We start from the raw sequence: 27321 nt of genomic DNA on the forward strand, positions 1-27321 counted from the left end.
GCTGTAATACAGAGATTTTGTCTGCTGTTAGGAAGATTCTCTGAACCGGAGAGTCCAGGAGGGCTCCCAGATGTACTATTCTTTGAGAAGGTGTCAAGGAAGACTTTTTCCAGTTGAACAGCCAACTGTCCGTTTGTAGAAAGGAAATGGTTACCTGTAGATGGCGGTGAAGAATTTCTGGGGAGTTTTCCAACAGCAAGAGATCGTCCAAGTATGGGAGCAGCCATAACTGTGCTATGATCTTGGTAAAGACCCCAGGAGCCATTGAAAGGCCAAACAGCAGAGCATGAAATTAGTAATGTTGCTGTAGTATAGCAAACCGGAGTTGTTGATGAGAAGGTACTATAGGTACATGTAGGTAAGCATCCTGAATGTCCAGAGAGACATCATAAAGTTCCCAGGCTCCACACCCAGGACAACAGAGAGGAGGGTTTCCATACAAAACCTGGGCACCCTGATCAACTTGTTCAGAGACTTGAGGTTGAGGATAGGCAGATGAGACCAGTTGGGCATCTGAACTAAGAAAAGGGTAGAATAAACCTCGCTGTGAGGAGGGAACCAGAATTATTACTCCTAAGAGCAGCAAGGACTGAATGGCCTTTTGGAGCAGAGGCCCGCCTCGTCAGGCTGAAGGCTTGTCCTCAGATTTGGTAGGTGGACGTCTAGTAGCCCAAGTCTGTTTGGTCCTAGGCTTGGAGGCCTTAGTTGATGCCTGATGCCTTGGAAAGAACTGACCTTTAGCATTTCCTTGAGGACGAAAGGATGACAGCCGAGGCTTTGCATTATATGCAGAGGGCAGAAACGCCATCTTGGAAGCTGCCAAGGTAGTCACAATCTTGTCCAATTCTGGGCCAAACAGGATATCCCCAAAATAAGGCAGATATTCCAATGCCTTTTTAGAGTCTGAATCTGCCTTCCATGAGCAGAGCCAAACAATACGGCGGGCTACTACAGAAGTGGCAGATGCTGTGGAAGCTAGGAGAGCCGTATCCAGAGCAGCTTCACCCAAATAGGAGGCTGCATCTCTATTGCGAGATATGTAGGACAGCTGTTCCCTCGAAGCATCAGAGGGAAATGTCTCTTCAAGGGCCTCTGCCCAACTCTCAATGGCTTTTGCCACCCAGGCCGTAGCCCTGGCAGGACGAGTGGAATCAGTAGCGGTAAGAGGGTAAAAGGAACCTAAATGTTTAGGCAGCTGAAATCTTTTATTGGGCATATTCCATGCCTCACTCATATGATCAGATAGCTGATCAGAGTGAGGAAACTCTGGGAAAATGACCTTTTGTCATTTAATGAGGGGCTCCTTTGTTTTAGGAGCAGGTTCTGTCTCTTCTATTTGGATAATAGATTTTACAGCTCTCACAAGTGCATGTATATTCAATTTAGAGGGGGGTTCCTCATCACCCGAGGGGGAGTGAGAGAGGTCTGCTTCTTCTGCTCCCCCAAAAATGATTCAGAATCTGATAGCTGGGTGGACTGGGAAGATAACACAGCACGCTTAGTAGGTTTAAGAGGTAGGGGTCGCTCCTTTTGCACCATTTGTTGAAAGGCTGTAGAGGTATCCACCAGACTCTGCACTGAGGTAGAAAGTACCAAAGTCTACCCAGGGGTGAGGCAAAGGAGTTGCAGGGAGTACCTGCTGTGGCCATCCCATAGGGGTAGTTACCACAGGGACCGCTAGGTGGTAGCCCAGGGTGGGTCCTGAGGAGGGGACACCGGGGCTGATGAACCCGGGGCAGTATAAGATGCACAAAGACCATCCTGAATGAGGTCCTCTGAAGCCAAGCCTGCTGAGCAGGACTTACAAGACACCAGAGTGGGAGCAGTTGGCTGCTTGTTATTCTTGCCTCTGCCAGACATAGCTGCAAGAATAATGTAACACAATCTGACAGTGCAGTGAACAACCCAGATGTATGTGTAATATGGCACAGTGTAGTGGGGAACAGCAATAAATATTATGTGATAGCTCTCACAAATATAGGGAGATGTGATGTAGAATGAACCCCCTATACCAGTGGTGGTGAACCTTGGCACTACAGCTGCTGTGGGACTACATATCCCAGCATGCACTGCCAGAGTTTTTCCATTAGGGATGCTAAAACTGTGGCAGGACATGCTGGGATATGTAGTCCCAGGTGTTTAGAGGGTACTACTTACTTACCCTAGTCGGGATCTTCATCTGCTGGGATTCCGGCGTCGGGATTTCATCCGGCGGTGTTGCATATCTATTGCGCCGACAGTAATAGGCAAACAGACAGCAGTGCTAGCAAGTCACATACAAATGCAGAAATATACAATACAACTGTAGTGGGCACTAAAATCAACTACACAGACCGCAGTGTAGCACTGTATAAACCTGGAACTTGGGAGAGGTATACAAGGAGACTGGACCCAGCGTTCCCGGAGACCTAAATGCAGAAAATGTATGCAGTGTGTCTCAGAGGGGGCGGAGGGTGAGGGTGGAGCAGCAAGACCGCAGTGGAATGGTACCCTGAGCTGGGGGAGGGGCCACAGGGAGAGCACCTTCTCCCCTATGCTGACATTAAGCCCTGGTGGTCTGGTGGGGTCCCGGACGCACCAGTGTCCACATCAGCACCTTCGGTCTGTCTCCTGAGACCGGAGACAAGACTAAGCATAAACGCAAGGATCCGCCTTACCTATCACCTTGAGTCCCGGCTGCAGTCTGGGATCCGGGAAGCCCTGCTAGCTAGGTCCCCCTTGGAGTCCCGCCGGAAGTACCTAGCCAAGGCTGGTGTCACGGCGCCATGGAGGAGGTTGATGGAGCAGCAGTGCAGACGTCCAAAGGACGGTCTCATGCTGCTGCTCAGTTAGAATAAATGAAAATAAAATTAATCATAAAAATAAGCTTGGGCTGCTAAATAGCAGCCACACTGTTAAAACGGTGATGCAGCTCCTGCCGGACACAAACAAAACTGAGAGGCTATGGGCAGGGTATATGGGGATGGACCTGAGCATCCTGGGATTGAAAAGCTTTGCTGTTGATGTCCGGTACTCCAAGTCCCACCTATACCCCATTGTCTCCCCCGTGGAGCCCTAGGGACCCTGAAGAAGAAATGATCTTTAATGATGCTATTACATAACCTTCAGAGCTCAACTAGCCTATAGAACATTTACTTTCTTTTCAACCTTATCTTCTCTGAATGCTATTGATCATAAATTGCTCACACAATTTAACCAAATTGACCGACAATTGTACAGTGTGTGACCTAATTTGATGCAATGAAATATCAGGTTGGTCAATAACACCCATTGGAACATATGTGATCAGTGTTCGTCACTTAAATAGTGACACGTGCAGGAAATTTCCATTTTATTACGCTGATCATTGTACGCTTGCTGGATCTGTAAAGGTAGTAAGAATAGACGGCTTGCGCACACTAAGTAACCCGCTAAATGTACCAAGTGCTGCTAGCTTTATGAGGTGTTCCAAACCTCTCCAAATATATTGTGAAGAAAATTTTAAGCTAAGCGCTCTATGGTACTGCAATAAGTATTCTATTCGCGTCCTAATGTATGTCGACATACATTAGGACTCAAATAGAACACTTATTGCAGTACCAAGGATCTGTAAAGGGCCTTTAACGTGTGGCTTAACTGCATACAAATTGTATTCAATTGGAGGATGTGCAGCCAGCGTTATTCATATATGATAATCTTCGCATAATACAATTTGTTGGCGTGGCCCAGTTATCATCAAGAGCGTTAAGCTGGGTACACACTGTCATGACGGATTGGTCATTAGACCGATCCACCAACAGAGCAGCCAATTTGTTAGTTATACACCACTTAACAATCGATATGTCCAGGCAGACATCACAACTGGTCGGGCATTTAAATTTACCCACCCAGTTGGGATGTCAGTGTCAGCTGCTCCTGCAACACGTGCATGGGTGGTCGGCAGGTCACCCATACCTATACATCTGCAAAATATTTTGGCATCGGTTGTGCAACTGGTGCAGTGGTTCCCGAACATTCCTGAATCACGGTACGCTAGAGTATCAGCATTTTCTTCACGGCACTCCTAGGCCAACAGTTCTCACTGAGAAATTCAGAAAAATCATAAAGTATATTGTGCTAACCTGCCATCCTTAGGGCCAGTTATGTGGTGGGCAGAGTTGTGCTTGTCCACACATTTTATGATTGGCATCCACTGTCACTGATCTTGCCCATCACACTGACCGGAAATAATTTGATTTGGTCCGTGTACCACCAACCCACGGTGCCCCTGCCAGTATCCCACCGTGACACAATGTTTGGCAACCAGTGAACTGGTCTTTATCCACCTTACTGGGCTGGAAGTAAGGAAATAGGCCAGACTATAGACAAGGGGAAGGCAAGTACAGCCCCTTAGATTACTCATATCAGTGTCAATCACGCTAAAAAATATCTTGCACAAGCAGATGCATTTTTTCGTCATGTCCACCGGGAGGAGGGCAAAATATTCCCAACTCAGAAAAACAGTAGGGAACAGTAGGGAAGCTATCGGAATTTGTCTTTGCCACAAGCTTTTCCTTACTATCCACAAAACAGGTCATGTTTTGCATATCAAGACACATGGAATAGTGGTGGACCCAACCAAAAAACAAACAAAAAAAGAAAGCAAATGTCTAAATGTATTTATAATATAAAAATATTTTTTTTTATTCTTTTAGCCATATTCTAATAACACTGCCCAGAACGCAACGGCACAGTGATAACTGGGATGATGTTAATACTCAGACAAAACAATTGCAAGTACACCATACAGAAACATTTATTCCAAGAATAAAACTATACAAATATAGGAATTTATTTATGCAACTCTTATCTTAATACAAAATAGACGACTAGCTTACGTAAAGCTGTTCTAACAAATAAAGGGAGTACATTTTAATCTATAAAAATGCGGAAAACAAACGTTCAGCAACCTTAAAATATACACTATTTATAAATATAATTTTTTTACTTAAAGGGCCACTAAAATCAATTTAAAATAATAAAGGTTTACCCAAACTGAAAACACACTTAAAACTTTATAAATACATATGTAAAACAGTCTAATAATAGTACAGTGAGAGATAGTTTACATTAATTCTGCAAAATTCTAGCTGAAAGTATAGTGGATAAGTGAATATGTTATTGGATTTGAGGCTCCGAGTGGTTCTCTGTAGTGTCCTTTAATAGATTTAGTACTACAGACATTGTATGGAAATTGGATAAAGAACTGTCTCATATGCACATTAGCCCATCTAGGGGCTCACTCTCACATCACAGTCACGCGTGCACTGGTGTTTGGCTGGAATGATACAATGCATAGCGTATTGCAAACAGAGCAGAGACTGGGACCAGTGAATCTCCTCCTCCACCTTTCATGCTAACATTACTACCACATGCTAAAGCACCATGTATTTATTAATGTCCCTTATATATTAGAGCTCCTCCACATTACAAAGCCCTTTATATTGAAGGTTCAATCATTCACATCAGTCTCTGCCCTAAAGGAGCTTACGATCTAAATTGTTCCACACTCACACCAGGGTTAACTTTTTTTTTTTTTTTTTTGGAACACTGGAACAAAAGTATGTTTTTGGACTGTAGGAGGAAACCGGAGTAAGCCACGGGAAGACTTTCCACTCAATAGTGCCCTGGGTGGCAACAATACAAACCACTGTGCCCCCCACATGTAGCTTTCGTGGGTTTTCGTGATTTGTGGTCATTACGGTGTTGTTCTATGACATCAGATCTCCCCATTCCAGTTGTTTTCATGCATTATGCCTGGTCTCAGTCCAGTGCAATACCACACTACCTGCACAAAGCATATCAGGGTGATATAGAACAGGTGCTTTAACAGGTCACTAAGATTTGCATATACAATTGTGAATATTGCCACTTATTGCTAGCTTTTGTAGTCATTTCAGTTGACTTTAAAACAAGTGGACATAGTTTGTGTGCAAACATGCAATTCAGTGCATACTGACTTACAGATATACATTGTTGGGGCTATAATGATTCTGACAATATTTGCAAAATTCCTTGAATTCTATTCTTGATGTCTTTTGCATTATGTCCCCCAACTACAAGAATGTAAGAGTCTATCAAGCAACAATAGGCTAACCCTAAATTCATGGGAATCCCTGAAAGATTTCATTAGCACTCCTAGACAGAAAGTAGTCCCTCACGCCCAGCTGCCTGCAACATAAAATAACGCAGCAAATACCTTTTAGCTCCTAATGTGACATAGGCTCCAGTGTGATTTAAGGAACAAATACTTAAAATCAATAGCAAATTATTAAAATAAAAAATATCCCTGGTGTATGGCCTAACCCTTGTCATCATTTTGAGACCAGGAATATTTTTTTTTCCCCCCCTCAGGCCCCAATGTCCAAACGGAATGCTGCTGACACATCATCACTTACTGAGGGAATCCTGTGACATCACACTGCACCGTAACCGGGGTCTAACAGCTACTTTGTATTATTATAGAAGCAGCCTATACAGGTTGGGGAAAGTTAATGTGGTGGTGGCCATTTTGTGGCTTCAACTTATCTTATTAGTAACAATACTGAGACTCATGCTACTGGCTCACGAGGCTGAATATCCATGTGGGGAAGGGTGTCTATTAGTGTATATTAGAAGAATCACAAGTGCTTCTGGAACATGGGATGAAGGCATTTCACTACCGGTACCGTTGCTAATTTTACACTAACATTAGGTAATATGCAGTCAGACATTGCGGTGATGGCCGATGGCACATAGCTATTAACTGTATTTTTCCATGGTGTTAAAGACAGATCCATTTAAAGGTGGAAAAAAAAAAAAAAAATGGACAAAACTGAAAAACAAGTAAAACCATTTTTAGGAGAGATGGTCCATGGGTTACGCGATAGGCAGCGTACACATTCATTTCAGGGGAACAGAATTAACCTAATCTACTATAGCTCATCTGTGTTATGCAGCGGAGGTTTACAGACTCCCACTAAAGTATTTAAACTACGGGCAACTGATCATTTTACATTACTAAGTGTCATTTTGTGTCCCATTACTCAAAAGATGGCCAACTTTGATTACAATCTAAATAAAATGACTGTCTGTGATTGCATAAACATACATAAAAAAAAAAACACAGCAAAAAAACACTTCAAAATGACACAACAACACCTGGAACAAGCAGGCAATATCTACACTAATACTGTACATACTATTCTGTACATAAAATACAAAGTCCCCTGCACCATCTTTCAAAAGTCCTGTAACAGTCCTTCCAGCATGACAGGAATTATGTACATAATGATTGAAAAACAACAACCTAGTACGCAGTGCAAAGGACCAAGGTACCTGGCACAGTCTTTAAATAGGGAAATAAAGAACTTGTGGCTGTATAACTGCAGTCACTTGGGCGATAGATCACCCAGGGATATGAATGAAGAGCAGGAGTTGGAACAGGTCAGAGGAGAGTCGGTGACACAGCCCTCTTTGGACGCAGAGCCAGAGGAGGAGAAGATGCTGTTATCAATGTCTGACGAAATGCTGCAAAATCAGAAGGAAGATTAGACTTAATTATGACCTATAAACTATATGTATATTGTGTAACACGTATGACAAAGCTCATGGACATGTAACCGCCCCAAAACCGTACGGTGCTACTACTACACCTGTGTGATACAAATCCATCTTCATTTTATTCTAGATTTTCATATATCTAAAAAACAAACACAAAGCCCATGTACAGTTCCATGTTCCATCCTCTCTTACTGGGGAAGAATAGCTACCTAGTGTCAGAAACCAGGTAGTAAACATCACAGGTCACCTTACAAAGTACACACAGACAACAATATGTCTCCTTACCAGCTGAAGTGAGACAGCTGGGCGATGTCCGGAGAAAGCATGTGTGTTGTTCCTTGAAATAATCTCTTTGGTTGGGTTTCTATTTCCATTTCAACTGAAAAAGTAAATAAAGAATGTTTGCACAAGGTTCAGAAGTCTTTGCATACGTAAAACATTTAGTTCTTTTCTTTTTAATTCTTCAGTAAGTGAGACATGAACTAACAGCACGTGTCAATCATCCTGTACAATTGTGCTGGCACAGAGTCAGGATAGTGTAGGAGTAATATACTACCACTCAGTCTGTGCTTCATAACTGGCAGCCCTGATAACTCCTCATAGGATTTCTCTAGCATGACCTAGATACATTGATGCACCATGGAGCGGGGCACAAGAGTAACATCCGGCATGCACAAGTATAATACAGTTAGTACTGGAGGACAGCTCATATATACAAGGAACACTCAGCACAAGTAATGCCGTACCTTTTCTCTTTATGGGACCAAGCGCACTCGGGCGTATACAGTTTATAGGACTCTGGCTCCTCCTGCTAGTGAAAACGATCAGAATTTTAGAACTTTAAGGGTAAAAAATAAATAAATAAATAAATAAAAAGGGAAAGTATATTTTACACTTCTGCTTTTTTAGAAAACCACTGAAGGAAAAGCCTAATGAGTTCATTTCTTGTTTATTACAGGTGTGGGGTCATTTTTAAGAATCATTAAATATTTTTCCCCTCTGCCAGAATAAGCCCTTCTTATGGACCAACATAAAAGTTAAGGAAAACTAGTTAGCGGGGTGGAGAAAAAGCCTTGGCGAAATGGCGAGTGTGCAGTAACTATAGTAACAGCACTCAAGTAGAAGGAATGGAAGAAAAACTCTTAAATTAAGAAACACCCTTATAGTTTAAAATATAATATAATATAATATAGTAAGTAATATGTTCTCTAGACAAATGTGTCAGGAAAGCAAAAAAGAGAAACCTAAATCAATCTTTACCACAATAGGAGCCCATACTCGGAAATGTAGAACTGGCCATAGGCTGTAAATGGAACATATTCCCAGTTCTGAAAATCATTACAGTTGGCTGTGTTAGAATATTCTAGCACAGCCAGTCATCCTCTCTCTAATGATCTGTTTTCTAAAGTCCGTAATCATTATTATTTAATGTTAAGTGTATACCAGATTGAATTCCAAAGTAAACCATGTCATATGTTTATTAAACTTCACTTATAGGGCACCACAAGTGGTCTGCTGCGCCATACAGAGGGCAAAACAATACCACAATACAGGGTAAAACAGAGTTCAGTAGACAAGTAACAAATAGCACTACAACTCTTAACAGCCACTGATGCAAGGGGCGCATGGAAAAATTCAGCGTAAGCCTAAACCTGTACTTATTAGCATGGGTACAGATAATGGGCCTAGGTCATCTGAAGAAACTAAAACAATGGATTAGGAGTTGAGTCAGGGGCAGAGAGCCCAAGGGGAAGGTGTACAGTGTAGCTGGCGTGCAAGAGACGTAGGTAATGACAACAGGAGGGAGGAGGGCCTCGCTCAAGGAGCTTACAGTCTAAAGGTAGCCATCAAATTAAACTGACAGCCCCAATATCCGTAGGAAGAACTAAGGCCCTCATTCAGACCTGCTCGCAAGCGGGTCAATGGTGGGGCACTGAGCACGCGCCGCACGTGTGTGCAAGCCCCGGAGCCAGTGAGAAATTGACTCGCTCCAGGGCTCGCTACAAAAGGGGCGGCTGTCGATGTTGATCGACAGCTCGCCCCATTTTGTAGGCGGGGTGGCTGGACAAACGGAGGCGTTCCTGAAGGAACGCCTGCCGTTTGTGGGCGGCCCTACTGACATCACTCGTGATGTCAGTAGTGAGCTTCCTGCTCTATTGGAGCAGGAAGTACACTGGGGCTTGCGGCAGACGAGACCCTACCACAAAGGCCTCGTCGCAAGCCCGATGGTCGCGACCATCGCCTGGCCGCTCGCAAAAGCTGTGGGTGGTCACCCACAGCTTAGCGAGCGGCCAGGAGGCCGGCTAAAAAAAAAAAAAAAAAAGCATTCGCCCTCATTCAGAGCGAGCGGCTCTGAATGAGGTCCTAAACACACAGTCCTAAGGTTCCAGTGTCATCTCAAAAAAAATCTAATGCCCAGATCAGAACCACTACCATCACTTAACACTCTGATCAGAGTAACTTATTTCCCCACCCTAAATTGAGCAACTTTAGTGTATTATATAATTACACACTAATCAATATATATCTATTATAGCACATAAGGTGATTTCCCCTCCTCTAAAGGGGGATGCAGTTAGGAAGCCGACGATCGCAATGCCGACCGCCGGGTTCCCGACTGTAATCTCGTCAGGAGACTAATGACAGGCGTCGAAATACTGACACCTATCTTTATCCCTACGCCAGGAGCCCGACATAACCCGGGCAGGGTAGGGTAGGTTTCAGGGCTCCCGGGGAGACTTCGGCAGCCCCCTGGGAGGGTTAGGCGCCCCCCCCCAGGAGACTTAGGTTTAGGCTGCGGGAAGGGGATAACTTTAGGCACCCCTAAGGGACGGTTAGGAATAGGTAAAATACTTACCTTGTCGGGATCTCCTCTGTCTGGCATCCACTGCCGGGATTTGAACCGCCGGTCATTCATACCGATCCCCTCTAAGATGCCCAAACCAGAAGCCTGATCTCAGTGACTCTAAATACATAGCTCTGAAATCTAGTCCATAGAGATCTTTTACAGTGATACAGAGGACCTCATTCAGAGTCAGTCGTTGCGGACGCACGGTCGTACGCCACCGATGTTCGCTAAACTGCGCATGCGTAAAGTTCGCAATGCGTGTGCGCAAACTAGTTGCTACGATCAGAAATTTCTCTCTCCTTGAACACAGCCAGGCCAGTAGTTTGAGTGACAGAATGAGGCGTTTGTGGGTGGTAAAAGGGGGAAGGTGTTTGAAAACGGGGGAGTGGAGATCCGAACGCAGGCGTGCCTAATTATGCGAACAGCGTTTTATGGGAGTGCATAATTAACAAAGTAGTGTCATGGCACATGTGACATGGGTTGTTTGTACACTGACCTGTTAGTAATGCTTAAGAGAGGGTATGGTCAACCTTAAGCTCTACGACCAGTTCCGATGGTCTCGATTAATCCTTATATGGCCAGAGATGACGTGTAATGCGTACGAGAAGGGGGTGTATTTTTTGTCTTACGGCAGCATCCTCCCCTTGGTCGGCCAGCTAACGATCCGATCTTAAGGACGCAACTTGCGAGTGCATCATTTGCATATCCGGCCCCTTTTCCCTTACGACCGTGCGGCCGCAACGACCGACTCTGAATGAGGTCCAGAGTGCTTACAGTATGCAGGCTTCCCTAGCAAGAATGATTTGAGGTAATGGTGGGTGGGGATGACCAGGGGTCTACACACATTCGCTATCTGTGAAAGGCAGGATTGATTAATAAGTGTGCTGCGATATTACCAGAAATTCTGTAAGTTTGAAATAGACAGAGCAAATGCTGAAGAGGTAAAGTTTGCCATTTCCCTGCTACTTCTTCATTTGTAACACACCTACAGTATCTGGTTGTTCTCACCCTAACTGTTCCTGTGAGTTTCTCAAAGGCCTAATACAAACACAAAGAAGATTGGGCACCACCTTCCTATTTATGCAATCAGTGAGCGCTCTATAAATCCTGTACCCCTCATACTTCTGGCTGTTCCGCTGGACTCCTTTTGTTTTTCAAGCACCAGACTCAGAAAATGTCCTACCTGCCGCAACCATTGCCTAGCCTGCATTATTTCACCTAGACAGCAGCTTTATTTTCTGTATAAAATTACAGTATGTAATCCAACTGGATACCAGTCAGCTCAGCCTGAAACGGCTTAAATATGCAATAGTAAATACAATGGTTATATAGACCTGTGAATGCTATCATTTGGTCCTTAGTGTGTTTGAGTTTAGTGATACTTTTAAACGAAAACATATTGTAAAGAAAATAAATCACTGCTAAATCCCACTTTGAGGTTTATCTATAAATTGAAAATGTATCAAACAACAAAACACACACATACTTGGAGAGTTAATAGTTTTCTGGAGATTATTATTGTAGGGGTAATATACTACCACTCAGCCTGTACTTAAAAGGCTGGCAGCCCTGATAACCCCTTGTGATTATATTGCATGTATAGAGGAAATGTGTCCTATGGAAAAAAGGACACAATAATTATCCAACATGCAGGAGCGAAGCCTCACTCCTCAAAATATATAGTCTACATTATACCAGATAACCCCACAGAAGACCATAATGATCACTAATGCTGCCCATCCACTAGGCGATTAAACCTAGCGATGGAGCGATAACGACAGTCGGTATCGCTCCATCGCTTGGTAATCGCTTGCAAATCGGGCAGTAAAAGGTTAAAAACAACCAGCGATGCCCGCGCGCGCTGGTCGTTTTTAACATCAATCATCGCCCGAACATGACGGTCAACCTGATGACCGCCGTGTTCGGGGATGATTGATCTGCATACACTGAATGTCTGAACATTCAGTGTATGCAGTTCACCCCGCAGGAGACGACGGCGTCGTAATCGTGCCGTCGTCTTCCGCATCGCCTAGTGGATGGGCAGCTTGAGACTGGATAGAAATACAGCATTGGAAGCTAAGCTCTGAAAAAATATATGTTAGCACTTAAAAAATTATCTTAAAATTGCACCAAGAAAGTGTTTTTTTTTTTTTTTTAATTATCCCCCAATAATTAAAATATGGCGGAGGGTACTAACATATTGGAGCAATGCAATTCTGCCCCAGTGTGGAGATCATACTTACCACAGAATGATTCTATCGCTAATTAGTAGCAGTGGGTTTATGCACTGCCTGGACTGACCTGGCTGTGTTCGTGAACAGGGATGACCTGAGTAAATACAGGCGCACTGTCAGGGGTGAAGCAGGGCTAGAAGGACCGGATCCCACATCACAACCTGGACCTCATTCCCATAGGAAGGAGCAGGGCTCTGGGTAACAACGCCATCTTGAGATTGCATAGGTTCCACCAGGCAAACTCTGAAAACTTTCAATTTTTAGAGTTTGCTGGATACTGAGCAGCCACATGGGACAACAAATGATAAGTTATTAAAAATCTATACATACATACACACACTTACATGTCATTTTGCTACTTTGTTACCCCGTTTGTTTAGCTTTGCAGAACTTTGTAGTGCACTATACATACATGCTAATAAGAACAACATTAGTATCATAGTTTCCATTTTCTGAGGCCAATCATTTGGCATCTGTCATTTTGAACATATTAAAAACAACAGGTGCATACAATGCATCCGTGTATATACATCTCTATCAAAATGTTTCTCATCAACCCGCTACCATTCCAGATCATACTTCAATGTGTCATACTTACGTTGTGAAGCGTCTAGTAGGGCTGGGGACGGGGCTCGGAGGTAAGCCATTACTACTCAAACACATTTGCAGAGAAGGAGAGAAACACTGCTGTGGGTGACAAAGTGACAATTAAGCCTCTTGCTCTGTCCTGATATTAACATATAATTTCAACACAGAACTATCCTTATATGAAGAGGTTTCATCAGAAACTCCTGGTTATACAGTGCTAAAGAACCAATTTAGTGCATCAGCAGATCCAACAAGTTAAAAGCAAGAGGCACCATTACATTGCAAGCTCTCAAGAGCAGGGCCCTCTACCCTCTTGTGCTTCCCCCTACTCATACCTTCATCTACTCCTCACTCTTGGGCACCTAATACTTGGTTGCTTATGTGCTGTCGCTTATTTGGGTGTTATGATCGTTAATGCAGCAGTGTATATAATCCTTGTCCTGCATTGTACTGAACTGTAAATCACTGGTTTATTTCTGTACTTTGTAAGGCGCTGCGGAACATTTGTGGCGCCATATAAATAGAGGATAATAATAGTAGATTTCTGATTATTATTGTAGGGGTAATATACTACCACTCAGCCTGTACTTAAAGGCTGGCAGCCCTGATAACCCCTTGTGCTTATATTGCATGTATAGAGGAAATGTGTCCTACGGGAATAAAGGACACAATGAAAGCCCCAACATGCATGAAGATTAGAGTCCACATTATATAAGATCACTCCACTTCCTCCATGGAGACCATATAATATTGATCTCTAAGATTTGGAAAGGAAAGATAGCAAAGGAAAATTATGCTCTAAAAAACAAACAAGAGACAGCTTTAATACATACGTTACGGTAAAAATAACAGTAGTAATAATTGACAGATTAATCTTACATATTACCTTCCCTATTCCTCTGGTAGGAGACGGGGCAGGTGACACAGGGGCAAAATCCACACGCTTTGGGGATGAAGGTTTATCAAGTCTGTCAAAATCATTATCACTCTGTAAAGGAAAAGTAAAATGCAAATAAAAAGTAGTACAAAAAGCAACTTCTAGCAAAAAGTATGCAAAAAACTATAACACAAAAATCACATTTTAATTAATGATCATTTGTTTCCTCTCTCTTTTGCACGCTATGTCAAATTGTAAATTAACCCTCACTAAAATAATTGACCATGTGCATTTGCATCTTATGATCAGAATGATGGATGTCCTTAAGCTCAGATATCATATAGAAGTGGAGACTGGTATGCATGCTGGCAGGCCGGGTGCACCACTGCCACACTGCTAAGCTCTGGAAGGATAAAATGGGCACCCTGGAAAGTGGCAGACATCAGTCCTGGACAAACTGTCGCTATCCAGGTGTTAAACAACTTCTGGGGAGCAAGAGGTAGTCCTCCTTCATCTGGAACTCCTGCTCCCAAATCACTATTCTGAAGTCTCTCACTATGGCGAAAGAGACCAATAGTCTACCTGGCCTGTGCTAACACAGCCTACTAAAGCACAATAAATAAAATACCTTGTTACAGATTTGTCCTCATACACTATTGCCGCAGTAACTCCTAACAGCCCTTCTCGGCACACCAGGTCTCCTGTGATCTGACTTACTCCGAATGGCTTTACTGCTCAAATGTGCATCATAGTCACAACGTAATGTGACATAAGAGCTTGACGAGACTGCACTCATTAATATGATTGCGACTGTGCCTGAATCTGCATACTGTGCCTGAATCTGTATACGAAGTGCTACGATGCATCTCCAAATTCCATTCTACAGAATATATATTTAAGAATATATTTATTTCTTGAAATGTGTGAGGACTAAATTACAAATATAAAACGCTCATATTGCAGGTTCCTAGATTAGATTTCAGAGCATGTATAAAGGTTTAGATACTAGAGGAAAAATATCTCGTACAAGGGAGTTACCACGAAGTAGGTGCAGGCCGATAAAATATCTGTAATTAGAAACGGGAGCAACTAAGGAGTGTAGATGAGAGGAGCAGATCGGAGAAGTCGTCAGGAGATATTTTGAGGTAAGAGATGCGTTGTGTGTACATGCAGTTTTGCTAATGGCTTTGGCTTTAGTAGTTTGTCATATTGGACTCAGTAAAGAACAAGCAAGCAATGTAGGTAGTGACAAAGCGCAGCAGCAGTAAAACAACAATTTGCAATAAATAGAAGTCAGCCACTTACCAAGCTAAAGCTTTCCTCCCAGGAGAAGCTCATCTGCATTGCTGTTTGCACTTCACTAATGAAAGAAAAAAAAAAAAAAAAAACACACAAGCATTATTACCATAGTTCCATGTTCCATCACGGGTATATTAACCGTCCATAGAAGAAAAAACAAAACAAAAAACAACCAACTGTCACAAAGAGTATAGGGCCTGATTCAGAGCCGTTCGCTATTTGTGGTCGTTCGTTCAAAAACAAGGGGTGGCTATTCAAATGATCCGTTCGCAAATTGCAGTCTGTTCACACCTCTAAGTCTGAACGAGCGAGCAAAACATACGCTCGTTTGATAAAAACGCCCCCTGGCCGCACGCACCATACGTCATGTCCGCTATTTATTAGATTAATCGAGTACATCGTACAGCGTATGAACTGCTCGCTATTCTTGTGGTTGGTGTTTTCAACCGCTATTTTGCGAGCAGTTCTGAGTTAAAAAAAACCAAGTGACGTGGTCAATGACGCTGCTGTATTAATTATGCACTCCCTTAAAACTCCCGTTTTGACCTTTAAGCACGCCTGCGTTCGGATCTCCACTCCCCGTTTTCAAGCACCTTCCCCTGTTACCACCCACATACGCCTCATTCTGTCACTCAAAATAGCAGGCCCTCGCTATATTGCGTACCAACGATTTTCGGCTGCACTGACTGGTTCGCGCATGCGTACTAAAAACCGTACGCATGCGCAGATGTGCGAACATCGCTCGGAACGAGCGTACTGCCGCTAGCGAGTGGCTCTGAATGAGGGCCATAGACAGCAGGCTCAGATGCTTGACTGGAGGCGAAGTTTACACTTAGGGCCGGATTCAGCAAGGAGTGCAGTTGCCAATATGCACGCAACTGGCAGATTGTTGCATACTGCGCATGCATTGCAGTGCGCAAACTAGCCACTGGGACTGCGAACGCGATGACTACACAGACCCATCGCAGAGTGACTGACCAGAAGGGCCGTTTGTGGGTGGTAACAGGTGGAGGGGGGGGTTGTTCGGCACAGGCGTGTAAGTGCGTTTGAATGCAGTTACATGGGCGTGCATAAATTATCCACTGCGATGCCGTACGCAGCTTGAGGACTCATGGCGTGCGTGGAAGTTAGCAATTTCTGAGTAGGGTCAGGGCTTGTGCTAGTGTGCGTGAGGCTGCGATGGTACTCAACTAACGATGGTTTTGCAGTCTTGCTAAACATTACGGATGTGCGTAAGGTAAAGTGGGCGTCCTTGTGCAGTGCAAAGGCAGCATTGTGATCGCAATGGATTAGCATACTATCGCAGTTGAACTGCGTGTGTAATCGCTATTGCATTCGCAGTTGCGTTCTGAAGTGAACCAGGTCCTTACTTCAATATTACTTATAAGATCAATAATTTGAAGCTATGTATAAGAATTCTGGGCCCCACTGTTTTAAAGATAATTGTGTTTTATATAGATCACTGTTACTCAGATGTGATTTTATTGCACACCTACACAAACAGCAAAAACTCACCGCTCGCGCGCCGTTTCCAGGTTCATCAAGTCCACTCCTTCCTCCTTTACAGACCAAGAGAATAAGGAACATGTCAGCTACTATTAGAAGATGGTTATTTAAAATCTTAATTGGCAAATCATTTGGGGTGATGTGTGGCTGGATATCCCATGCTGATCGGTTGCGTACATATATGACCATTATAAAACACTGATCACCACAACACTTCCTGCGCACCTCTATGTAGTATGAGGAATAACTTTCTAGGTTGCTGGTTGGGATGTGCTGTCCTGGAACAACACATTGCAGCCAAGCTGCTAATTGAATTGTCCCCATAGGGAGAGTTATCAATATACAGATGTGTCCTCTCTCATCTAGCCTCAAATCACCATGCAACGCGCTATATATGGCGTGAGAGAGCCGCCTGGTCCTGTGAGACTGTGCTAGCATCGGGCAACTTTTTTTGCCGAAAATGCATCTATGTAGCAATGTGATGTGACCAGGACGCATCAGGAGACAGATATACAGTGTCGCTTATCAAATGAATCAGCAGTCTACTGGTGCGTCCTAGTCGCATTGTATTGCAGGTTAGACGCATTGTCAGCAAAAAAGACGAACAACGCTAACAGTGTCTCACGAGACCAGGCGCAGCAGGAGGGGCGCGACTGCAGCAAAGACGAGTAAGGACACATCTGTACCATTTATTTTGTATAAACCCTTAATGTCTTCTTAATTGTATTTTCTAATAACAAATTTGATTCACTTATTGACTTCCATCAGGAACGATCGCAAAATATCCGCCATAGCGCGTATTTACGCAATACAGGCACTAAGGGACCCAGTTTTTAAAAGTGACCGCGCTGCAGCTGCCGGCCCAGTGACTGCGGGAGGCAGCTACTATCAACCAATGACTGAGGGAGACAGTTTCTCATCATCCAAATGGCGCCTGAGACCTCCGCCTCCCAGTCACGTGACGCCGCCGGACTCTCTCCAGCAGCTGCCGTTTTCTGCGCAACACGGACTGCCAGTGTGCCCTGGCGCCTCCCTGCTCTGTCTTGCGGCTAGGCGACACCAGATTCTCCCCCGAGCCCGATCCTCTTCCTGCCAGACCCCCCCGCCTGGAGCAGCAATGTCTGTCCAGAGCAACACAGATTGCCAGGACCATTACCAGGAACATCTGCAAGGCCACCACCCACGAGGTCACTCCAAGAAGAAGCACCTGAACGGTCAGCAGCCGCTCTCTGGGGCCACATCCTCTGTTAATCGGTGCCCGGTGTCTTACCTGGGGCTGCCAGTGTGTGGTGGGGGCACTCCTTTGCTGTGCAGTGCCAGAATGGTACCAGTTTGTGGAGGTGCTGTACTGTGTGGAACATGGTGGTACCAGGGTGAGCTGAGGCCCCTCGTGTTACACCAGGTGTTCTCCATTGTGTTGTGGGACACTCATTTCCCAGTATGGTTGGACCCTGCTCTATTGTGCCCATATGTGGTGGGACCCTTCTGTGCAATGCCAGGGTGGTGCTATTGTATAGCTGGAGCCTTCTGTGTGGTGCCATGGTGCTGCCAGTGTGTGGTGGTACCAGTCTGTGCAATGCCAGTGAAAGCACCTAACCCCATCCTTGCCCCCAGTGCTGCGCCAGCTGCGATCTACCCTTGTCTCCTCCCTACCTCCAGTACTGCCTTCCCCTAGCCCCCTCCTTGCCCCGTAGCACTGTCGCAACTGCTATCTGCACTTCTCCCCTCCCCACCAACCTCCAGCACTGCTTGCCCTTACTCCTCTCTACCCCAACTGCTGCTTGCCCTTAACCCCTTCTAAACCAACTCCTGCCTGTCCTCACCCCCATAATATGTAATGGAACCCAGAAACAGTGAAGTAGGACCCCAATATTAGTGAGGGGTCCCCAGGACCCACAAATTTTTTCACTCAGCGCGACCACTGTACAAGAGTGCTCACTGCACACAGCATGGATAAAACATTCAGAATTACCCTATGATCCTAAAAGTCACAAATCCTAACTGCTCGAATGTGAAAAGAAAAAGTTAGTGAAATATGGCGTCTTACCCTTTTTAACTGATGAAGTCTGCTGCTCGGGATTCGAATAGGAGAGGAAGAGGTCACCTATGTAAAGAGAGTAAAATATTAATTATTTTTCCGATGAGATTAGCTCTGCACAAATTTCACCAAATAAACCTTAAATCCTACCCTGCTTGCCGTACTTAGGGGTGAATCCAATTAGGTGTGATTTGCCGTTGGAACGGCATTGAAACGTCGGCAATGGCACAATTGGAATTAGTCTTCTTAACAGTATTGCCCTCTACAACAGGGGGAATGTCGGGCATACACTGCTGGATTCAGACTATTAATTATCAATTTTTGGGGAATTGCTGGATGATGTCAGCATGTCCGACAGACCAATAATTAGTGGTCGGTTGCTGCAATAACACTGTACAATTATCTTATTGACCCTCCGATATCAGAACTATAGTGTCTGCCCAGCATTAGTCTCAGTGACAAATGTACCCCTTGCCTAAAAAATAAAACAAATTGCTGCTTTAAAATCTTGCAGCGAAATCAACAAAATCTTTGCACTTCTGGTGCTGGTGAACTGGGGAGACAAGGATCTGCCTAGAATACTTTCCTCCATGCCAAGTACTTTAGAGAAGAGCAGGGCAGAACTCTGCCTCTCCACTTCTCATTAGTGGCCTAGTACCAGTTTATTGGGGTGAATGGGGGCACATGTGCCAAAATTAGTACGAACCAGATACTATCTAGTGCAGCGATGGGCAACCTAATGCTCTTAAAGAGCCACATCAGCTGCCTCTAACCTACATTTGGTCAGAGAACAATATGTAGTTACAGATCATGAGGCATTTTAATATAATGTAAAACAAGTACAGAACAGTGAGACCTCTGGCTGACCACATTTTCCACCACCCCTTAAAAGCTAGGCTTTTATTAGTCAAACTTTTGCACTTGTTGTATTCACGCATGTTGTGTTCACGTATGTAAGTGAAACTGAAAATATGACCACAACTTTGCAGCACACTGGTGTATGGCAGGGCCTATATAAACATGGCTTACCTTGTTTTAAAGTAAGCAGGAATCACAATCAAGTTCAGTCTTATTCTATATTATATGACTGTCCATTACTTCAACTATTAAATAAACTGGGGTCAGGGGTGCAGTTCGGCAAGGTACAAAGCAGAAAATAAGAGCTGGGGTCGATGAAGCATGAATGAGGAAGGAGTTAGGGGCCACAGATGACAGCTCAGCCTGTTGCCCATCTAGTGCTTATGAAACTCCAGCACAGTAACAAAAACTAAGCGCATACATTCAAGTACAAAGTGAATAAAATGTTCAAACCATTACACTATGAGAACTTGCACTCTGTATGAATAGATGTTCTACATCACACGTTCCATTGCATAATTAAGCACACTGTACATTAACAAAGTAAACAAGTCAGTCAGTAAATGTAATTTTATCTATAGTTAACCTCTTACCATGCTCTGGCGGTTAACTATCGTAGTGCTGTTCCGACGTGCCCGGGCTATGTAGGGTTGAAATACCTGTGAGTGATCACTGAGGGGAAAGAAAAATAAAGATGGGGAAACCTTTCAGAAAGCAAAATTTACATCAAACATTAAACACAAAACATCAAAGAACAATATAGATTGTGGTCTTGATCCAATGTCAAAGCCACAGAATACAGTATAAAGAGAATGGGCAAACAAGAAAAGTCTTCATTGCCGCATTCTGACTTGGAGTGGCACTGCAATCTGCCACCACTGTGCATTCGAGGGGAAGGAGCTTGTCAGTGCATTTCTCCCTCCCATATATGCCAATTCTGCTTCATATTTTTACCATTTGCTACCTGTTGCTTTTCTTTGGACTTTTTTTTGTTTTATAATCATTGCTTTTCAAGATTGATGCAAGTCCATTTCATGGTACCAAGGTGATATTCATGCAACAGCTGTCTACAGAGAATGTTCCATAAACACAGAGAAGACAAATATAAGAAATAACTACTAGCTGGTGCCCGAGACTTCGTCCACAATGAAATCGCTTCTGCCAACATTTTATTTGAGGTGTTTGAGTTGTATTGCTTTGCATAGGAGCCCTGTCGCTGGAGTGGCCCACGTGACCAGCGGCGCTATAATGACCGGTGGCGGCAGCACCTTCATCCACATCACTGTGGCCCTGAGCACAGACTACCGTGTTTCCCCGATAATAAGACACTGTCTTATTTTTTTTTTTGTTAACAAAAACACCATAGGGCTTATTTTCGGGGTAGGTCTTATATTAATTTTGACAGCAGTGCCCTTATGCAGGCCCCCCCTTGCAGAAGTGTCCCATATGCAGGCCACCCCCTTGCAGAAATGCCCCTTATGCAGGCCCCCCCTTGTGGAAGTGCCGCTTATGCATGCCCCCCCCTTGCAGGCCCCCTTGTGGAAGTGCCGCTTATGCAGGTCCCCCCCTGTAGCAGTGTCCCTTATTGCAGTGCACTTAACTGACTCGCCGCCGTCCGGGATATCGCTCTCACCTGCGCACTGACTGGATCTAACATGATCCAGCAGGCGCGACCATACAGGATCCTCAGCGCGCGGGTGACGTCATGAAGTCACCCGCGCACTGCATGACTGGGAATGCTGGTCTCTGCAGCCTTCCCAGCTGAAAATGAGTTCAGGTAGGTCTTATTTTCGGGGTAGGGCTTAATTTGGACCGGGTTTCAAAATTAAGGGTAGGTCTTATTTTCGGGGTAGGTCTTATTATCGGGGAAACACGGTATGTAGCCTATCCTATTTACCCACCCCTCACACCAATGTCACTGTGTGCCCTGTGCACAGACTGCTATGTAGCCTATCCTATTCACCCACCACTCACGCCAATGTCACTGTGTGCTCTGTGCACAGACTGCTATGTAGCCTATCCCATTCACCCACGCCAATGTCACTGGGTGCCCTGTGCACAGACTGCTATGTAGCCTATCCCATTCACCCACGCCAATGTCACTGTGTGCCCTGTGCATAGACTGCTATGTAACCTATCCTATTCACCCACCACTCACACCAATGTCACTGTGTGCACAGACTGCTATGTAACCTATCCTATTCACCCACACCAATGTCACTGTGTGTACAGACTGCTATGTAGCCTATCCTATTCACCCACCTCTCACACCAATGTCACTGTGTGCCTTGTGCACAGACTGCTATGTAGCCTATCCTATTCACCCACCTCTCACACCAATGTCACTGTGTGCCCTGTGCACAGACTGCAATGTAGCCTATCCCATTCACCCACCACTCACACCAATGTCACTGTGTGCTCTGTGCACAGACTGCTATGTAGCCTATCCTATTCACCCACCACTCACACCAATGTCACTGTGTGCCCTGTGCACAGACTGCAATGTAGCCTATCCCATTCACCCACCACTCACACCAATGTCACTGTGTGCCCTGTGCACAGACTGCTACGTAGCCTATCCTATTCACCCACCTCTCACACCAATGTCACTGTGTGCCCTGTGCACAGACTGCTACGTAGCCTATCCTATTCAAGTGAACGTGAGCCCAAAGCACCTCTCCCCCACCCCTTACCGGAAGCGCACATGGAGCCACACCTATCTCTTGCATTGATGTCAATAAATGTTGTTTTTGTTATTGATCAGCTTTAACATGGCAGATCAAGATGGAACAATGTACAGGTTATTTCTAGGAGTTTCCACTACAAAATGATGCAGTTTTCATGAAAATCAGTTCTGTAGTTTTTGCACCAGATTGGAAAAGACAGACAGACAACTTTCACTGCCACAGAAATGCTTTTCAGATAAATTGAGCTACTACACTATCTACATTGTACGCCCAAGACTGTGTAGAATATCTGTTTTAACAGTAATAAGACTTCTTCACAGAGTAAGTATTCTGGGCAGCATGGAGGGAGTAATGGTTAGCAATACTGCTTTATTGCACTGAGATTGTGGGTTCGCTTCCCACCAGGGCCCGGTGTGGAGTTTGTATATTCTCCCCATGCCTGAGTGTTTCCTTCAGCACTCCAAAAATATAATGGAAGGTTAATTGTCTCACAAAAAAAAAAAACACACAACAACCCTAGTGGGTGTTTCCACAGGGAATATAGATTGTAAGCTCCACGATGGCAGGGATTGATGTGAATGGCTAAAAATGGGGGCAATTCAATTCAGGTCACTATTAATAGCACCATGAAGGATTTCCCGGAGGTTTTCAATTCAGCGCACTGTTAAGCCCGACTAAAGACACTTAAGTCGGAGAATGCCGATTAGTGCGACTAAAGCTGGGTGTTTAGTCGCGCTAACCGACAGACTCCTACTAAAGTGCGACCTAAGCCGGAAAACAGCCTCTTGGATTTCTGCTCGCACCCTCAGGAGGGTGAGACCAAAAATCCTTTAGTCGGGCTAACAGTGCGGTGAATTGAATAGCTCTGGGAACTCCTTACTAGGGATACTCAGCATCGCACTGAATTGAATGGCCCCAATGTCCTCTGTGAAGAACTGCGGAATATGTGTTGGCTATATAAAAAATGCTAATAAATAATATTAAAGATCAGTGTACTCAACAAGAGGATGACCACCACAGCTGGCGATACAGGGTTACAGTGTACATCAGTGGTCACTATGCTAGTGAAGGTGACATATATGGTATGTTGCATAAAACAAACTTATCTAATTTATTTTACAAATATTCATCCTAGAACCTCAGCTATATACCTCTTATCCAAAACACGATCATTACCCCCAATGTACTGTCCCTCCCCCATTACATGCCCAGGGATCTCACCTACACTCCCCTCGCTGCTTCTGTGCATCCCAATCTCTATTACACACCACTATGCCCCCTCTCACCTGAGCACGTTTATATGGGGGGCGCTATTGGACCTCCTTAGGCTTCCATCCCCCGGGACCTCCACATCCAGCTCCATCTTCTCCTGAGCCATGGTCGGTGCTAACGCTGCGACCCCGGAGATATGCGGGCTCCTCAGCCCTCAATAGCTCATCCTTGCTCTAGACCTCTCTATAGGTGACGGACGCCCCGGTCCGAAAGCGATGTTCCATGACCTACAGAGGGCTGGCAATTTCTGCAGTCCTGCCTCCCCGCCTCGGCCTCCTGCGGCCCAGCTCTGTGAGTATGAGGCCGCTGCAGCCCCGGGACAACTCAGGCCCAGCACACTCAGCTGCAGCCCTTGAGAGAGCCAGCCGCCGGCACGCATGCGTGAAGCTGCTGCCCGCCGCTAATACTAGAGATGAGGGCTTGGCGCCTGTAGGGGGCAGCAAAGAGCGCAGGAGGAGGAATGTACCAAACTCACACTACACACACAGTAATGTCCATATAATAAGTTAGAATTTTATTAAACACCCGGCCATACAACATGCCACAGCCTAGCTGGTTACACACAAATTAACCTTTGTCGCCCTAGATAGAAGATTATATTTATAATTACTAAGGATTTAATATGCATCTATTTTTTCATCACACCGTATAGTACTCGTTTTCCAGTATTCTGTTTATCTTTTTATGTGTTTATCTTTTATCATATGCTTATTTTCTGCAATATAAAAGTGGTATGAGTCCTGTTGTAAAAAACGTGCTGTAATAATGAAATTAATATTATAAGTTCTGGCATCTGACAATACATAACTGGCAGGGAATGCTTAAGCTGGGTACACACTAAACGATGTGTGTACTCAGCGATGTCGCTGACAATACCAGGGCAGACATATCAGGCGGTCCATGCACGCTGGGCAATCCGGTGCTCGACAGTCCGATATGCTGGACCCCCCGCATAGAGCTGCATGGGATCATCAGCCGCATCGCCTGATCTTACATGCTGCACATATGATCAGGCAATGAGACTGACCACACCACAGACTTGCGCACTACACGATGTATTGCAGGCCTGGCCTACCTGTGGCTCTCCAGCTGTTGTAAAACTACAGTTCCCAGCATGCTTTACCAAGTGATCGGTTGGAGGGTATGCTGGGACTTGTAGTTTCACAACAGCTGGAGAGCCACAGGTTGGCCAGGCCTGATGTAGTGCATGCATACTAAACATTTTTAACGATTTAACGTACTAATGTGTCGGAATCAGCCAAATCGTTAAAGATATGTAGTGTGTACATAGCTTAAGCCTTCTAGGTCTACAACAGACTCCCACTGTGGCACACTAAGGCGGGGCAAGACGGTTTCTAGGCACCAGGAACCTCCTTCCTTTCCCCTCCCTCGGTTGCTCAAAAAATCCCTCCCTCGCATCCTAAATCCTGAACAGGGAGTTAGCTCTCTGTTGGTATGTGGAGGTAGATGGGAGAGTGAGCACGGCAATAAGGTGGCCTGCTTACATGCCATTCACTCACAGTAACATCTGTTGTCTCCAGGGGCGTATTTAGAGAGTAGGGGGCCCGTGTTCACTTACCATCCGGGGCCCCTTCCTCTCTCTCCAGCGGCATACTGACACATTCAGTAGACTTCGGGCACTAGTCTGTGCCCAGAGTCTACTGCGCATGCGCAGCTCACCGGGAAAATGGTATGGCAGCTATTTTCACCTGCTTCGGCCACTTTCCAGGCATACTGTTTAACGCCTCTCCAGCTGACGTGGGACTTCGGAAAGGTAAGTATTTGGAAGTATGGTTGCAGGGTGTGTGGTGTAGGCCCCGCACACCCTGCACCCATTATAGATACGCCCCTGGTTGTCTACTGGTAGCCGTGTGGCGGTGCGTGTGGACTGGCTCCCTCACTGATGAGGAAAAAAAATGTTGTCGGAAAAGCAAAAAAAGAGCAAGGAGGACTTCCCTAACTTTACAGCAGATGATTAAGAACTCCTGGCTGGCCTCAGCAATTTAGTGACACCTTCTCTACATTTACATTCTTGTCCAGCTCTCCCATCAATGGCAGGGATATGGCAATGTTCTTTTTTTTGCATGGCATCTAGGGCCTGATTCAGGGAGTTTGCAAATGCACCAGACCTGTACTGTGCGTGTGCAGGATGGGTCTGCGATGTTGGATGGAGTTCGGCAGCAGACTGTCAGTGATTGATAGTCTGCTGCCGTTTCTGGACCTGAATGGGGCGGTGACGACCTCTGTTTCTCAAAAGGAATAGTGTCGCCGCCGTTGGGGGTGGGGTGGGGGGGATGAAAAGACCAGGATCTCCGTTGGCTAACGGATATATCCTGGTCTGTCTTGAGGATCTGCATCGGTCGGCTACAGTGATCCTATGGTCACTCACCTGGCCAATGGAATTTGTCATGCCTGAGGGTTGGAGTTGGTTGGAACAGGCGTGGGAGGCAGATGGGGAGCCTAGGGAGGCGTGATTGAAGCTGGATGGCTCGCGCCAGGACTTCCTCAAACAATGAGGGAAGATAGGAGGCAGTGCAGGGCCGACTATAGGGGTGTTCGACCTGAGCGGTCGCACAGGGGCTCCACCCATAGAGGGCGCACCCCTCCCCAACATCCCGGTTTCAGCGTGACATTAATGTCCCACTCTTCCACCCGTGGGCCGAAGTGGCCTGCGGTTGGTGAAATAGGGAGGTTGGGGACCCCCCAGCAGCTGTGTGGCGGTGCCGGACCCCGGAGACTCTGAATGGATCCAGCGCGCATGCGCGCGGCATCCATTCAGTGACGGGAGAGGGCTGGGGGAAGCCCAGCTAGTGAGGCTCCACCCAGCCTGAAGTTATTTGGAGGCAGACAAGCCTCCTAATAATGTCATGTAGGGGGCATGGCCAATGGTAATTAGGCCACGCCCCCATTTTCGGTAGAAGATAGGGCGCTCTGGAGGGGGCCAGCACTGGGTGCTCCAACCCCTGGAGTCGGCCCTGAGGCAGTGGAACTACTGGAGGTGATGAGTCCGAAGGCAAGGACAATAGGGAACAATTTTATTAAACAGGAAATTGAGTTGGAACTATAGTGGCAGAATCGGATAGGAACCAATGTACAAGCATGATGAAATGGAATTAGTGAAGCAGAGTCGGATTGGAACCGATGCTGTAGAATCCATGGAGTAGAATCGATGACATAGAATTGATGAAGCAGGATCGGATTGTGGGCCTGATTCAGACCCGCTCGCGAGCGCTGAGCGCTCGCAAGCGGGTCAATGGTGCCCTAGTGCGCATGCGCACGACGGAGGGAGCTCCGTCGTGCGCATGCGCGAGACCCGGATAGCGACAGCCAAGCTGTCGCTCCGGGTCTCGCACCAAAGGGGACGTGCTGTCGATGGTGAGTGACAGCACGCCCCCTTTGGTGGGCGTGCCGGGGGCGTGGCTGCCAGACGGAGGCGTTCCCATGGGAACGCCTACCGTCTGGGGCCGGCCCCACTGACATCACTAGTGATGTCAGTGGGAGTGATTTTGGCTCTGATAGAGCCAAAATCACTTCAGGGCTTGCGGTCACCGAGA

General features: G+C 45.5%; 1 protein-coding gene and 3 non-coding genes across 8 annotated transcripts; all 4 read right to left on the bottom strand.

The window, feature by feature from the left end:
* Window positions 1–4666: 4666 nt before the first annotated feature.
* On the bottom strand, window positions 4667–24153 carry LOC148534745 (P2R1A-PPP2R2A-interacting phosphatase regulator 1-like). 5 transcript variants are annotated; one of them, XM_088465753.1, is made up of 11 exons: window positions 23782–24153; window positions 20402–20480; window positions 18960–19016; window positions 16922–16965; window positions 15413–15467; window positions 14117–14218; window positions 13241–13329; window positions 8307–8371; window positions 7846–7939; window positions 7653–7699; window positions 7442–7527 (listed from the first exon to the last, which is right to left on the bottom strand). In XM_088465753.1, coding segments are annotated over exons 1-10 (678 nt in total). In that variant the 5' UTR covers window positions 23874–24153; the 3' UTR covers window positions 7442–7527; window positions 7653–7698. The 5 variants fall into 5 exon arrangements, with proteins under 5 accessions (XP_088321878.1, XP_088321877.1, XP_088321876.1 ...); XM_088465752.1 differs by lacking the exon at window positions 7653–7699 and having other exon boundaries at window positions 4667–7527; window positions 8307–8368; window positions 13241–13326; XM_088465751.1 differs by lacking the exon at window positions 7653–7699 and having other exon boundaries at window positions 4667–7527; window positions 13241–13326.
* On the bottom strand, window positions 8095–8235 carry LOC148534746 (small nucleolar RNA U109). The gene has a single exon (XR_015876935.1). It is a non-coding gene; the product is annotated as a small nucleolar RNA U109 (small nucleolar RNA).
* LOC148534747 (small nucleolar RNA U109) lies at window positions 11925–12061 on the bottom strand. Its single transcript, XR_015876931.1, has one exon. It is a non-coding gene; the product is annotated as a small nucleolar RNA U109 (small nucleolar RNA).
* On the bottom strand, window positions 13783–13920 carry LOC148534748 (small nucleolar RNA U109). The gene has a single exon (XR_015876930.1). It is a non-coding gene; the product is annotated as a small nucleolar RNA U109 (small nucleolar RNA).
* Window positions 24154–27321: the final 3168 nt, after the last annotated feature.

This window comes from Taudactylus pleione, unplaced genomic scaffold (assembly GCF_031769625.1).
Source record: "Taudactylus pleione unplaced genomic scaffold, aTauple2 ptg000064l, whole genome shotgun sequence".
NCBI lineage: Eukaryota > Metazoa > Chordata > Amphibia > Anura > Myobatrachidae > Taudactylus > Taudactylus pleione.

Coding starts and splice junctions, on each gene's coding strand:
- LOC148534745 (XM_088465749.1), bottom strand. CDS start 23,873: ATGGCTCAGGAGAAGATGGAGCTGGATGTGGAGGTCCCGGGGGATGGA. Junction 13,330..14,116: donor CTACCAGAGGAATAGGGAAG/GTAATATGTAAG, acceptor TGTCACCCACAG/CAGTGTTTCTCTCCTTCTCT. Junction 7,528..7,845: donor CAGCTGTCTCACTTCAGCTG/GTAAGGAGACAT, acceptor CTGATTTTGCAG/CATTTCGTCAGACATTGATA.